Consider the following 15,757-nt stretch of genomic DNA (forward strand, 5'->3'; position numbering starts at 1 on the left):
AATCGAAATTTTAAAAAATAGCTTTTCAGTCAAAACTAACCCTTCCCGATTTGTCTGATTGTTCAATTAACGTCACTAATTCATAAAAACCATCAATCTTCTCGGTTAGATGTTCCAATAAAAGTTCGAATGCGAAATTGCATTTTGACCTTTCTCGTCGAATGTCACATTGTTAATTTCTTGAAGGACGAGTGGTGTAACCTCGGTCACCATGATAACTTTTGATCTGATTACCCATTGAGAGTTCCTTTCTCAACTTGAATGCACTTTGCCTCTGTATTATCATGTGACTATTAAAATTGAGTTTGGTAAAGTTATAATTGTTGGTCTGTAGAGGCAATATCGGGAAACTTTGTTTTGCTTTTTCACTCTATCTCTTTTTTCCTCTCTCTATGTTGTGCGTTTGTGCGTGCCTGTACTATTTTTTGCTGGTCATAGATGCTTAAAAGAAGTGTTTTCAAATTTTGTTGATATATTGAGTGTTTTTAGAGCGTTCTGACATCAAGGTTGAAAGCCGATTTCCAGCAAAAAAAGATATAAAATGTTTAATTCTGAAAGATAGCATCGATCAAGTAATGAAGAAATTCAAGCAAAAGGTTTTTGACGGCTTCTCAACCTCCCAAGCATCCAGTGGTGGCTCTTCGGTTAATAAAAATGAAATTGAAATTCCCGAGGTTCTTGGATCAGCAAATTTTGAACTCAAAAAGGTAAAACACTTCAGATCAAACTTCAAGACAATGATCGAATTTGTGATATTGGATATAAATCCAAGCTTTAATTTAGACTGTTCGTCATGGTTTTCCGCACTTGCCTTCTTGTCTTGCCTTTGACCCTGTCCAAAGTATCTTGGCGATTGGGACTAAAACAGGAAGCATAAAGTTGTATGGAAAACCCGGAGTGGATGGATACGTTTCTCATGATTCAGAAGTGGCCGTGACCAAGTTGCAGTTTGTTGTTAACCAGGTTTGTGTTTGGTATAACAAACCGATGTCTTTTTATGCGCTCTCTAATTTAATTGTCTTTTGGCACGTCTAGGGAGGCCTTATCAGCGTCCTGGAAGATAGTAGTGTCCATTTGTGGAACCTGAAGTTGAAGTCACCGGCAATTATTCATTCCCTCAAATTCAACAGAGAAAGGTTATTACTTCCTCAATTTTCCTGTAAAAAAATCGTTGAACGACCGGTATGATTTAAAAAAAGATTTTAAATTTAGGATCACGTCCATCAAATTGCCTCTGCGAAGCAAGTATCTCTACGTTGGAACCGAACGTGCAAATATTTTGGTGGTTAATGTAGATTCTTTTACCATCTCTGGATATCAAATACAATGGAATCGTGCAATTGGAGCTCAAAGAAATACGCATCCAGGGCCAGTTATAGAAATGAACGAGTGTCCGGATGATGAAAACAAACTTCTAATAGGCTATGAAAGTGGTCTCGCAACTCTCTGGGATTTAAAAGCCAAAGAAGCCGATCAGCGATTTTTCTGTGAATCGAATCTGAAGTCATGTAGTTGGCACCCAGATGGTAAAAGTTTTACATGTGCGTTACAAGATGGGTCTTTGGCAACATGGAACATCAAAAATTCATCAAAGCCGTCACAAATTTTTGCTCCACACGGTGAGAAATTGTTGGTTAGAACGATTGTTTGAAATTTATTTTTTGGAAATTTTTATTTTCTATGATGTTTAGCTTTACCTTCGCAAGGATCTTCGAATATGTGTCTACCAATTTGCAAAGTCGACTGTCGATGCTCCAAATCTAGGTAAGATATATTTCAATTTTTTATTCTTCTCAAGATTAGAATAAAACCAAAGCCTGGGGTGGTTTCTTTTCCCACGAGATTTTAATAGTTATCTCTACGAAACTTCACAGGTGATCGAGTAATACTAGCAGGTTTTAAACTTCTATTTTTTCAATCATGATTTTCTGCTGGGGGAGTGGAATAAAATAGCCAAGTCTCCTTGTCTGGTTAAACATTGGTTGTAACCTAAATAAGTCTATCAATACTTGTCTTAAAACTTCATTTTTTAAAATTCCGCAAGAAAACTACCAAAAAACAACGGGAAATTTTTTGAACATATTTTTTATGGCTTTTAATTTTTTCGCAAAGTTTTTCTAAGTTGGAACCTTTTGTGTGGCTGGCACTTTGAGCGGCAAATCTTGCGTTTTCTGAAAAAATGTGTGTCTGCGTCTCATAGAAGTTCAATATTTAGATTTGGCAGACTTAAAAAGTAACGTTCGTTTCATGTGCAAATTGAAAAAAAAACGAGTTCTGAATAAAAGTCGAATGAGATCAGTTCATCATCGAGACTTGAGTTCATGTATCATAAAATTGCATTAACATGATGATTTTGTTTGAAATCGTGTGTGGGCTACATTTCGTTGTGTTTCTATAGCGAGGCGATGTTCCTGTTCACGGGCGGACTTCCATTCAACGCCTCCAAACACACACCCAGTCTCACAGTTATGAAGGGCAAGAGTGTCACAGTGCTTGAGATGGATCACTACATCCTAGACTTTGTCACGATATGTGACTCTCCATATCTTTCAGGTACTTTTTCAAAGAAACAAACGAACTTGAAGTTTTTAGCCCTTATTCTGTTTAATAATTCTAGGGTCTCCTTTCTAAGTTTCCACGCCTATTCTTGCCCATGATGAAATTCCAATTACTTAGGAAAATACGTTACTAGGGCCCATAGAGGGAGGGAACTGTTAGTTTCAGCCTTTGAATGATAAACCTTAAGTAATGATTTGTTATTCAGAATCCCAGGAACCACAAGCTGTCATGTGTCTACTAAAGAACGACCTGATCATCCTTGACTTGGTATCAGAGGGATACCCACCGTTCGAGAACCCCTACCCCATGGACATTCACGAGTCGCCCGTCACCTGTCTGAAATACTTGGCCGATTGTCCCTCTGATCTGGTACCCGCGCTATACCAAGTGTCCTTCAAACAGAAGCAGAGATCTGTCACATGCAGCAAACTAGTGAGTCTGAATATATTGTTGACCCGAATTGCTGAATCAATCCTAATAACATATTAATACTAATTACACAAGCAAATGGCTACGTTATAATGCGAGTTCATTTTTTCCAACCGAATTCATTTTATGACTTGTCAGCAGATAATACTGGAAGGGATAGTGCGTATATGTGTTAAGATAGTGTATATGTGTTGTAGCCATGGCCTGTTTCGGGCGGGGACTGGAAGCCTCTGCATAGTGCATACCCGGAAGTGGTCATCACCGGACACCTCGACGGATCAGTCAAGTTCTGGGATGCCACAGCAAGTACGTGATTTCGAAATACTTCGAAAGAAATTATGTATGATAAGATATGCAAAGAGTGTCAAATTTGTGCTAAATTAAGGTAATTTATATCCATCATTATACGTACAAATGACGAAGAAGGACCCAGCAGTTGGTTGCCATAAATAAGAGAATAACGTAATAGTTTGCCAAAAAGTGAAACAATTTTACATGTATTCTTAAAACTTTATATATTTTGACGTCCATTATTGTATCACCCCTGTCTGTCGGCTATGTTTTTTAAGTTCAGTTCATTTCCTTTTTAAACAGCCAAATTCGATAGGTCACGAACAGCCAAAGTGCAAAGGTCACGACAAAGGTGATCGACCTTTAGTTGCCAAAATGGATTTTGATTTTTAGATTTCCCAGTGGAATTGAAATTATTGACATTATTTTCTCAATTTGAGTTAATTTATGAAAAAAATGTCAACCATTAATTTTTCTTGAAAGTCAAATAGTTCCATTGCCATATATTTTTTTCTTCGAAATTCGGATACGGAATGATCAATGATCTATCGACCCTATTTTTGCCTTTGCGATCAGCAAGAATGTTGGTACTAGATTTTTTCCCGTAATGACTTTGTTCACAGAGTGATCAGTTCAGTAAGATTGTTGAATTTTAAGCTCAAAAGCGGATATGTTCACAATCTTGAAAATTTAAAAAATACTAGCTTTTAGGTAGAAAATAGGTGCAGGTAAATCAGGCAGCAATTTATTTTAAAAATAGATTTCTTGAAGCTTGTTGAATTGGTTTTGGGTAATTTTTGATCTAGTTTTTGGCGGTTCATTTTCCGTTGATGCCATTTTTAAGAGTGTACAAACGTATTTTTTTTTCGTTTCTTAGGAAAAGTCATCAAAATTCTGTAATAATTACAGATAGTGCATTCATACGTATTAATGCATTTATGAATGACCCTAGGTATATGTTCATTTTTTGAACTCCATTCAACTTCATAAAAGGCTGGCAAAGTTTTCTCTACTATTAAGAAAGATGAATAGCGCGAAAAAACGTGATCGATTTCTAGTTTCTCGAATTGAGTTATTTTCATCAAAAAGGGCCGATCATAAATTGTTCTTGAATATTAAAGAGCTTTAAGGTTATTTTTTTTGAAAAAAACTTGTCAGTATGTTATGGTTCATTGCGTTCATTGAAACTTTTCCAAGTTTCTGTTGGCAATAGTTCAATAGTTTTTCTTAAAACTTTTAAAAATAATTTCTGCACTGCAAAGAGAGTTTCTTCGAAATGTTTTTATGACCATCAAAAGTATCTGTTAGAAGCAACAAAGACTTTGAAATATATGACTGGTTTTTCCACTGCATGTTTTCTGGTAATTTTTTGTCTTAGTTTTTATGAATTATAGATAACAAAAATTGTGAAGAAGGATATTGCTCATGGTAGACCATTTATCTCTTGGTTGAATGCACTTAGGTAATATATGCTCTTATTGAGTTCAACTCAAGCTCTTCTGTTGAATTATAGGCAAAGTGCGCTCTCCAATTACGAAAGCGGTAAAGCCCCTAGAAACGTGATCGACTCATAATAATGTCGAAAATCGATTTTGATTTTCAGATTTTCCATCGGAGTAAAAAAAAACTATAGATCCATGTCTATCAAATTGGGTTAGTTTTTATCAAAAAAGATTCAATCATAAATTTTTCTTGAAATTGAAAGAGTTTCAGGCCGTACATTTTTTGCTATGAATTTCGGTAGTTGAAGTTTAATAAAACGTCTACTAGTCTGTGTGCTTGAATAGTTTCCTAGTCTCTTTATACCTTACTCCACCTTCTGCGACCTTCGAAACTTTTAATGGGGGAGGATTTGATTCATTTTAATGGATTTCCCCTAATTAACGTGCCACAACTGAGATAAAGGGCTCCTTTTTAGTAGAGTGAAATTTTCGAACTTTTTGAAATTTAAGCTTTCCAGCACAAGATATTCTGTAAAAACTCATGAAATTTTTTTATCAACGTTTTTTATGTCAACAGTTTTGTTTTCGGCTCAATAAGGTGTGGATCTATATATTTTTTTGCTTAAGTTGCCTCTCTATTCACTGTCTTGAAACGGTTAATGTTTGTTGTATCGCAATTGTTGTATCGCTACGCTTCTGTGTCTCAGATTGGTTTAAGGAGCTTTCTTCAAATGTTTGTTTTCTTTGCACATCGAAAATAATTTTTTTGGCGGTAATTTGTTCGACAAGCTCATTTTAAAAAAGCTTTAGTGCTGTTTTTTACAGCTACTCTGCATCTTTCAATTGAAAAAAGTTTAGTTTCTTACAGTACCGTGCAAAAAAAATACAATAAATGTATCCAGCGCGACCAATTTGTTTTTTTTTGCATAAAATCCTTTAATTGTCCGAATGGTTTTCACTCGAGTCTACTCTCTGACCTTCTTTTTTCTAGGTTTAGCCTTTTGCTTCTACAAATAACTCTGAAGTTTTGTAGTTTTCCCACAATTGTAGCCTCGTATTGTAATTCTACATATGGCGAGGCAATATATTATAACAAATTGTTTTCTGAGTTTAAATACGTTCAGTAAATTTGATGGCGTCAAATTGCTTTTATTAATATGAAAGTTAATGTGTAAGTTCGGATGTTTGATCTACCTAGCAGCGCTTGTTGCTTAGCAACAAAATATTTTTTCTTGGCATAAATTACTTAATTTGCTCTGCAGTTGATTTTCCTGGCCTTTTTACGATAATATTTCCAGTTGTTTTTGACTGAAATTAGTTTACGCTTGCAATTAGAAAGTGATATGATTCGAAACATAATTTTTTTTTACAAAAAAGAAGTGAACTTGTTTAACAAAATCACTGAATCATTTGTGTCAACAGTTGACATATCTAAGCAGCATTTTTATGTTTTTTTTGCATGGGCGCATCCTGTTCTATTCGAAATGTTTTTTTTTGGTTGTTAACCAAGTCTTGGTTTAATTTGTTATCTCTTTTTTCGATTAAAGTGTTCGATGTTACGGTTAAGTAGTGGAAAAGAGTCAAACTTTTGAAAGCATTGACAAAATATAAGGCTTACCATTTTTATGAATTCTTTTGTGCAGGTAGAGAATCTGCTATGAAAGGTGTGTTTTTTATGAATTAGAGCGGTGGTCGTTACTTCTAATTTTATGAAAATTCATTAAACACCTTAACACGCACAATTAAGTACCGGGTTACAAGTAGCTGTAAAATATACATGAACCTTCACATAATATTTTTTGGTACCGTGAGAACTTGCAACAAAAGACAGCTCGTAGCAAAGTTTGAAAATTAATTTATAACCCGAAAATTTTCGGTTTAAGGTCGCCGCTATGCGGCGATAACCAGCTCTAATTTTTGTATAAAATCCTACCCTCTGTTGGCAAGCTCGCAACACGTTGGAGCGAATGCAGCGGCGAGTATGCTGCGAGTTGTTATTAATGCTTATTGTGAGTTGTCTTTTATTGCGAGTTGTCTTTTGTTGCCAGTTGTCGCATTGCGACTTTTTTTGCCGGCTTACGTAAAGGTAAACTCATTAAATATTGTCTTTGATCTGGGCTTACCGCTTTTCCCTTGACTCTCCAAGTCATCTACACACTTAGATGAAGTTGTTTTTTTACACAGCTCAAAGCACGATCAGCTGAAAATTGGAAAACTCAATACTTCATACCCGACTTGAAGTATTTGAATAATTTTTTGATATCTTAATATTATATGAGATATTGAGAAAAAGGTCGCCCTTCAATTCTTCATTAAAAGATAAATTTAATTTGAATAAACTCGTGAAAATTTTTTTTTTTGTATTTGAGTAAATCCAACTTTACCTTCCCTTAACTATCTAATTAGCTTGAGATTTTTAGCATAGTCTGGTCTGTAATAATATCTGATTGATCGGGTTTGTTTGAAATTTGATTCGTTGATTCGACCTGGATCTCTCAATCAGCAAATGGGCCATGTTGTTATTGCTCTTTTTGTCATTTCCTTTTTCTAGTTTGCTTTCCGTGTGGTAATTACTGCGGCCATTTTGTTTAAATGTGCCCTTTGTGTGTGTGTGTGTGCGGGTAAGCAAGAAGGAATATGGCTACCCATCCAATGTGTTTTGCAAATTGAGGAAAGCCCGGTATTGAATTTGCCCTTATTTGTGTATAATATTATTGGCAGCATCATGCGGCCACTGTGAGTGGCAGAGCTGAAAGAGAGAAAGGGCTGATGCTCAATTGGTGCGTGAAGAGAAATTCGAGCTAACTTCCGCCTTTTCCCAGTAACCGCAATGGATGGATCAGAACTTAGTAGTACTAGCTAGTACAGAAGTACTATAACTATACGTATACCATGCTAAACAGCCACCAACACTAGTCATACTAGTGAGAGGTACTGAAGACTGCAAACTGCAATGCTTCTTCGCGTTTCAACCCAAATTCAGTGGAAAGAAGTAAAGAAGCTATTTAAATTTTCATGCCCCGAATCTCAACAATGGTTGATAAAGTAATCAATATAGGCAACCGGCATCCCAGTTTGGTTAAGCTCTTAATTGCCTCGATGGTTGAACTTAATTCGGCATAATGAATAAAAACGGAATTGAAATATTTGCCTTTCTTTTTATTGTGTTTTATCTTTCAAGCATTTGAAACTAGTTTATAATGAAAATGAACAGTTTTTCTACACTGAAGGCCACATTCTGAGTCATGGATTTTCAGTTATTTGAACTGCTAACATTTGAGCCAATGTTATCTTTGCGATCAGCTAGCGTTTTCAAACCGATAGCAGACTTTGAACTCTGTTTTGATGACTCATGAATCAAAGACTGGCCTTCAATGCTGAAAACTTGAGCAATATTAAGACATTATATTACACAAGTCAGCTTGCGAGCGTAGTGTCGAACCGAACGGTCAGTCAACTTTTTTCAGCCAAAATCTCAAACTTTTGTGCGAAGTTATCCGAAGTAATAGCTTTTGAAGGCCATTTTCTCAAAGGCTCTTATAAAGAAAGACTTTCAATCTGTGATCGTATTTAGTTAATTTTGGAGGTTTGAAAGTTTGGAAGTTTGAAAGCACATTATCCAATTTTCTTGACTAAGTTTCGCGCCATTTTGTGCGAATACTCTTATGATGCTCACTCAATGCACACTAAAATATTTCCGATTGATACAAAAGTAGCATGGACGACCTCACCCACAGAGGTACATAGTTCGATTCCCGGTCGTCCTATTTAAGAGTTAATGAACGTAGTAGTTATAACTTGATTTTAAGCTGATTTTAAAGTTGAGCTGAATGTTCTGATGAATATCTCCGCTTTTATGCGTATCAGTATTTGAGCTGTTCTAATGTATAAGAACGAAGTGATGTTGGCTATGTTTTTTGTCTATGTTTGTTGAATCGCTCAATATAAGCTGATGAATCTTTTGATTTTCTAAAGAACTACCCCCCCTCCCCCCAAATCTGAGTTTTTGGGCTTAACTGAAATTACAGGTTGCGTGAATTGAGCGCGGCGAAAACTCAAAATTTCAAATAATCATTCTAAATTGAACGGAGGTAAGCTTATGGTCCCAATATCTTTCAAAGAAAGGGTATCAATGGAAAACAGCCTACTACCCTGTAGGCTTGTGTACTTCCTTGTCTCTTTTTTACCCACCCTTCTGCCTACAGCTTTCAAAAAATATTTGACCATGTGATTTTTTCTTCGTTGTCTCAAAAACGACTCCCAAACCTGAGATTGTGGGTTCAATGGAGATAACCGATGATGAAAAACTCCCCTGCATTAGCTGAGGGCGTTTTTTGTGTTTTTAAGAACTGATTTGAGGTCATAAATAATTTTCAACACTTTTTATCAACATTTTTTGTTGCCAAAATTCAATTAGTTGTCAAAATTTTCAAGTTAACATTCTTATCAGCGGTACTCAAGCTTATCTCGTGATCTTCTTTTATAAACCTTCCTTTTCCTGTTTGACAGTGAAAGTCTTTAGAAAGGTCAATGAGATAAGGTTTATCTCATTAAAAAAAGTATTTGAAGCTCGTTGAAATTGATTAATGGGAAATTTTAATGCTCAAGAATGAATCAAGTTCCCTTACTGATGTTCTGACTGCGCTTTTTGCTGCAGAATTTTTTTCTGGATAAAAGCTTTAAAATGATTGAAAAATGATTTTTAGTCCGTTGCTGTCTATGGAATATTCCTTTTCTTTTTCCTGTAATTTTCGTCAATTTCAGCAATTTATCGTAACCGAGTTACCATTTTGAAATCCGAAGGGATTTGTGGTATCATGTGGAAACTTTTTGGGTGTACGGAAATTTTCGGGGACTCGGCGTTACAAGTTTTCTCGCGATTTTTTTATAAAAAATTTCCATGTTTTTTCTCAAGATTTTTTTGTTTGTTGACTTCTGTCTATTCATATCAAATTCATCGTAAGACTGCTTTGACATCGTTTCTTTGTCTCATTTAGTACCTACCTGTTGTCCCGTTTTTTTTTTACTTTGTCTATGATATTAACTGATTTTTTTTTAAATCAAGAGTTGTTTCCTGAAGTATATGTATGCGACTTGTCTCTTCGCCTCGTATGCGGCTTTTTTTCTTACTAGGCTGTTTTTTTGCGTAGGATGTTGGCAAAAAAGAACTAGCTTCAGTCTATTCATTTAACGGAACTAGTTCCGCGTCACCACACAATGGGTCGGAAAAACCTCTTTTTGCTTAAATAGCAGACAAGAGATCAAATTTTGACGTACAAAAATACTAGTTCACTGATTTTTTTGTTCAATATCTGTGTTCCGTTTTATATTTCCGACTTTCTAAGAAAGTAACAGAAATTTTATGCTCACTGCTTGGCGTTGTTTTTTCTACATTCAAACAAGTTTCGGCGATCAATGTATTTGTTCTAACGAAGCATTTATATGAAGATATTGACTGTGTTATGTAAAATTATAATATACCTGTCATCATTTTACTAAAGTTATGGGGGTGCTTTTGAGAGTTTATCTATGATCTGTGGCGTCTACGATTTTTTTACGGGTGCAATTTTAAAAAATTTTGTCGACCTTTTTAGGAAACCACTGAATGACCAGATGTACAGTTCGTATGTACTATTCAATGGTTCATCGTCTGTTTACTTTTGTTTAAAACTGTTTTTATCGAATAGATTCCAGTTTTTAAAATTAACTCAAAAAATGAAAAATTGTTTGGAAGAATTAATTCAAGCTAACAAGATGAATTATATCAATGTTCAAAGAACTGAACATCGATATAATTCATCTTATGTTAGCTTAAATTGATTCTTCCAAACATTTTTTCAGTTTTTTGAGTTAATTTTAGATGAATCAATTCAAGCTAACAAATGTTCAGTTCTTTGCGAACGATTCAAGCTATCAACTTAAATTAATTCTAAATTTTTACTGAATATTCATTTCAAGAATTTCTTTGAACCGGCGATTCTAGCTATCAAAACGACTCGCCTAATTCAATTAAGTATACTTTAATTTGTTGATTGGGAGCCGATTCAGGCGGCCATAACAACGTGAAGTCTTTAAAATTTTCTTGTTTAAAAACAGGCTTGTACATTCAAAATTAAAAACCAATTCAAACTATCGAAACGCTCTAACTAAGTCAATTTTTAAGCATTTTCCATGAAAACTTCCTTTTAAAAACTGGTATGAGTTATCAAAACAGCTTAAAATGTGAAGAATTTAATTGTTTAAAGCCGAGGTTGCTTAAGAACTTCACCTTTTTGCTCATCAATATCAAGTTTCAAAAAGCCTCTTTAATTTTTCAGTATTTTGACAGATGCCTGAAAACACCTTTCTGAGAATCAGTCGATGTTTTGAATTCCATATAAAAAGTTTGTTTTGATTAGCTTGCTGGAAAACTATCTAAAAACAAACTAGTCGTCGTATTTCGGTTTATCGTTGAATTCGAAATTCAACAAATTTTTTGTCTGTATTAGGAGCCCATTAAAAGTCACTCTTAGATTGCTTTCGTCACTTCGAAAAGAAGCAAAGCATTGGTCTGTCTTATTACGATAAGAAGACGCCAATTTTCGGCATTATTTCTACTCTTAAGTATCTCTTTCACCGGTATTTTGCGCTTTGCGCGTTTTAGAAAATAGTCAAATCTTAAATACTTCTTTCCTGTCTCTAACTGGGCCTAATTTTTGACTGGTATTGGATTAAACCCAGTATCGTACGATAATTTTTCAGTTTCCAAGGTTGAAAAGTGCAATGAAATCTTTGAGTGCAAGTATCTACTCTTGTTCTTCATCAAGAGGGTTTCATGTCTCGTATGTTCGGAATTACCAGAAAAACATCAAAACAAGTTTTCCTGCTTATTGATTGATCAGCTGCTTGTTGTTCAAGTAGCACATAATTGTTTATTATTGTTCCCACTTTCGAAGAAAACGGAATTTTATGCTCGGTGTGGTTTTTTTATTCAGTCAATTTTCGCCGATTGAAATAATAGTTTTCAACATAATTTTTCATACCGCATTAAAGATATCGGCTTCTTGAGTTCAAATATAAAAAGATATTTTACCTCCGATTATTTTTTTTGTAAAGTTCTGGAGGTTTGAAAATTGCCTAATTGGCCAGCCATGTTCTGGTCTAAATTAGGCGCGCTTTGAAGAATTTATAATGCTAAGAGCGTAACGTGATTTATTTATTCGTGGTAAATTATCCCGCACAACAAAATCGTTCAGAATTGAATTGAGGCTAGCTAATTGTTCGTATTAATTTCGTACGTTCAAAAATTCACACTTTGATATTGTCCAAAATTTTTAGGTTTTCATTGTTTTCTTTTCCCAAAAACTATTCGATATGATTTAGGGGGCAGTCGGAACATTCAAGCCTTTCCCCTGATACAAAAGCAGTCTTGTTAAGTATCAATAAACGAAGTGAAGACACGTATTTAGGTCGTGGTTTTAATTGTTTTTTTTTCGCGGAAAAAATCAAATTTGATTTTTCGCCATTTGTTTTTTTGATTTTTCAAATTCAATTTAATTTGACTTGCTTACAGGAAAGAAATTTAGGCTATATTATTATAAATACAATTGGAATTAAAACTTTCAACAAATTTCAGGTTCGGAAGTGGATTTTAATTTTTAATCTTTACCAACCGAATAAAAACTGACTTAGTTTTCTGTAATTGGTCATCTTTCTTTTTGGTTTCCTTGAGTTCACTGAGAATTTTAATGTTTTGTGCTCGAATTCCATAGTCTCCGTCGTCAAAAGTCGTGAATGTAGTGAATACGCTTATATAGGTATTGGTGATTTTTGATCGTGTTTTTTTCAGGAAAAAGTCTTAAAATACCTCTAAAACTACAGGTGTGCATTCATGCAAGTTTATGCATTTATGAATGCACATAGGTACATTATGAGTTCAATTCCGTTTCATCTGCTGAAAGTAAGGTAAATTGCGCTCTCCAAATACGTACGTGGAAATGACGCGAAGAAATGTGAATGACTTCAATTTCGAAATTGGATTCTAGTATTTAGATTCCAGCGGAAGCAAAACTTTTCTGATCCAATTTTCTCGAATTGAGTTAATTTTGTCAAAAAATGTCAATGATGAATTCGTCTTCAAATTCGAAAAGCATTAAGGCATTGAAATTCGAAAAGCATTGCTCAGATTCTTAAGGCAGGTTTTTAGGCACAATGTTCGTTTACCGAAGTTTTGTCGGTTTATTTACCGCGTTGTAAATTGTGTTCTTTTGTTCATTTAGATGGAAAATTGGTAGATCGTGATGATAAAATTTGGTAGATCTTTTCTTTCAAAATTATCATCGAGTTTGATTTGCTGCTTATTTTTGCCAGCTAGCTTGCCGTGTTAATTTATGATGTATTGCAAGTGGTTCAAAGCCTCGCTGGCCTCTGCGTCTAAATTTACAAAAAAATGGGTGTCTAATTTGATCCAGCATAGACAACGCGGTTAGATAATGCGCGCGTTTTGATTGTATTTTCCACTACATTTGGCTTTGTGATTTTTTATTTCCCCCAAAAATGACATGTTTTGCGCTTGGAACTTAATAATTTTAATTGGTTTTTCGAATAAGGTTTTGTTCCTCAAAGATGAACCCATTGCTGGTGGACTCTTTGATTGCACTGATTCTGTGTAGTGCCTCATTAGCATCTTCTGTCTCTGAAACTATTGAATAAGTTTATCACAACAATTAGCCTTATTGCTGCGAATCATGGAGAAATGAAACAATTTATTTCACTTTTTTTAGTTTCGAGATCTGCACACCTTGTTTTTGAGAAAGAGCGAACCAGTCAGATAATTGCAACAGTGAACCTGCCGTCCTATTTACGAGCACTAGGTGTTATGATAGTGCTCTAGGGTCGGTTAATACTTTGATTTTATTTGCATGATTGATGTAGTTTTTGATGGGCGGAGAAGTGTAATTTGGCTTAATAGTCCCATAAGACCATTACCAGGAGCTGTTCTGTTTTTCCCTTCCCGTCAGCACATGTAGGTGCAAAGGAATAAATGTAAGGGCTGTGATGTGGCGTGACTTGATGTGACGTAAAAGAAGTTAAATACATAACCGCTAGCGGTGGTGGCGGCGGTGGAGGTGTTTGAAATGGTACTTATTCTGTCAAGGATATAGAACAACTGCAGGCTATTGCATGCATGATCCGCTTGTGACTACTTCTCTGTTTAAGCGGCTGTTTGTTCTCTAATTTGAGAATAATATCACGATATTGGTTTTCTTACTAACCGTTCCTTTTCCCCGTATTCATGCTGCCTCTCCGCTCTCTACCTTTAACTGATGCTCTTTTCATTTTTCGCCGCCCCAAATCAACGTGAACAAAAACGCGCACCAATATTGAATTAATAAAAAAACGCATGAGCACTTTTCTACTACCGGTGCGCCAAGTATTTCCCCTAATATGCGCAATCATGCACAATTTTATAATGTCAGACGTATAAATTAGTCTATTAGATGCTATAAATTGTCCTAAACTGCAATAAAGTCTTTTTTTTTTCTGTAGTGTCAGGTTGTCATGAATGCGATATGATACTGATGAAATATTGTCTGATTTATTTTTAGCTGGTGGTTGAAGCAGTACCATTAACTAATACATAATGCAAAAATATGCAAATTTAACCGGCCGGTCTACTTTTTAAAAATATATGTTATATTTTTTGTAATTGAACGACTGGTTGTGAAGTTCTAAGGACATGATGTATATATAATACTCTTTTTTGTTGTTATTTAAACTAAGAGTACTTTGGAATATTGCCATACTCGGGGTGCCTTTGAGCAGCTCAGTAATGCAAATTAGCGCAGGTGCTGGGTGATTGCTCTTATCACAAACGGCCTGTGTTGATTTTGTTCAATCTAGTCTGGAATTTGTTTCCCAGGTCAACTAACCGCGTTTGTCTCCCAGTTGGAAAAGAACGTGTTCCATTCATCCATCATTGACAAATAAGAGTGTCGCTCGAGTAAAATTTTAAAATACTTCTTATCATGCTTGAATAAATTTATTGAGATTAGGTTTAGTTAGGCTCCCCTACTTTGTCGCCCTTTAGTAGTCACATGCTAATGTTATTTACGGTGAATGCGATGAACTTTGAATACAGTTAGATTTTATTGTTGCTGAACGGCGTTTTAATGCTTTTACAAGGAAATTGCAAAACGAACTTTTTTCTACTTAAGTCAGCGTCCTATAATCGGTCCTGGACTTTTTCCTGTTGAAAGTTTTGTTACCTTTTGAGTTTTTAACGGTGTGAAGATATCTCCTTTTGGTTTTGAATATGCCGTTTACCTCTATTATAGTGTATCTAGGCTTAATAAGTACCTGAGTTGTATTTTGCTACCAAACATTTTTGAGGAAAAGTTTCAAAATTATTAAGTTATTACTCCACCCCTCCCTCATCCGTCAACACGCAAAAGAATTAAAATCTTAGATTTTCATATATTTTTTTAATATCTCATGGGAGCATTTTTCAATGATTAAGAATTTTTGTTTCGATTTTTCAGTTTGAATTGGGTGTTTATTTCACCAAATTTGAAATTTGCAACCCAATAGTGCTATGCTGTCAGGTTTCTCCAAGGGTTACGAATTTGGCCTCCAATTATGAATGCCCAAATCATTTTAGTTGACGAGATACGACGACTTTACAGAACTTTGAAATTCCCAATCCTGTTGTTAGGCTCTGCGAGGGTACCCTCAGGGGCTGAGAACATTGCCTCCAAATATGACTGCTCAAAACCTTCTAGTTTCCAAGACATGATGTTTGTTATGAATTTTTCAAAAAATTTTCAGAAAATTTCATTTAAAATATTGAATATGTTTTGCAATTTTTTAAAATTTCTAAGTCTCTAGCTGGTGGCTGTGAGATTACTCTCAGGCGAAGTTGCCTACAATTACAACTGCTCAGATCTTTTTAGTTAGCGGGATATGACGTGTTTAATGATCTCTTATTAATTTTTCAGAAAATTAGATTTTAAATCATTTGAATTTCGTACCCTTTTAGTCGGGCGCTGTCAGTGGTA

General features: G+C 35.0%; 1 protein-coding gene across 4 annotated transcripts in view; it reads left to right on the plus strand.

The window, feature by feature from the left end:
• Positions 1 to 492: 492 nt before the first annotated feature.
• The window catches only part of LOC134845101 (syntaxin-binding protein 5-like), a 99,739-nt gene continuing 84,474 nt past the window's right edge, over positions 493 to 15,757 (plus strand). For all 4 annotated transcript variants that reach the window (XM_063861952.1, XM_063861953.1, XM_063861955.1 and 1 more), the window contains exons 1-8: positions 493 to 707; positions 784 to 963; positions 1,036 to 1,136; positions 1,213 to 1,619; positions 1,692 to 1,764; positions 2,399 to 2,553; positions 2,765 to 2,991; positions 3,186 to 3,294. In XM_063861952.1, the coding sequence (XP_063718022.1) occupies positions 576 to 707; positions 784 to 963; positions 1,036 to 1,136; positions 1,213 to 1,619; positions 1,692 to 1,764; positions 2,399 to 2,553; positions 2,765 to 2,991; positions 3,186 to 3,294 (1,384 nt within the window). In that variant the 5' untranslated portion in view covers positions 493 to 575. The remainder of the gene's footprint in view (positions 708 to 783; positions 964 to 1,035; positions 1,137 to 1,212; positions 1,620 to 1,691; positions 1,765 to 2,398; positions 2,554 to 2,764; positions 2,992 to 3,185; positions 3,295 to 15,757) is intronic.

This window comes from Symsagittifera roscoffensis, chromosome 4 (genome assembly GCF_963678635.1).
Source record: "Symsagittifera roscoffensis chromosome 4, txSymRosc1.1, whole genome shotgun sequence".
In the NCBI taxonomy this organism is placed as follows: Eukaryota; Metazoa; Xenacoelomorpha; order Acoela; family Convolutidae; genus Symsagittifera; species Symsagittifera roscoffensis.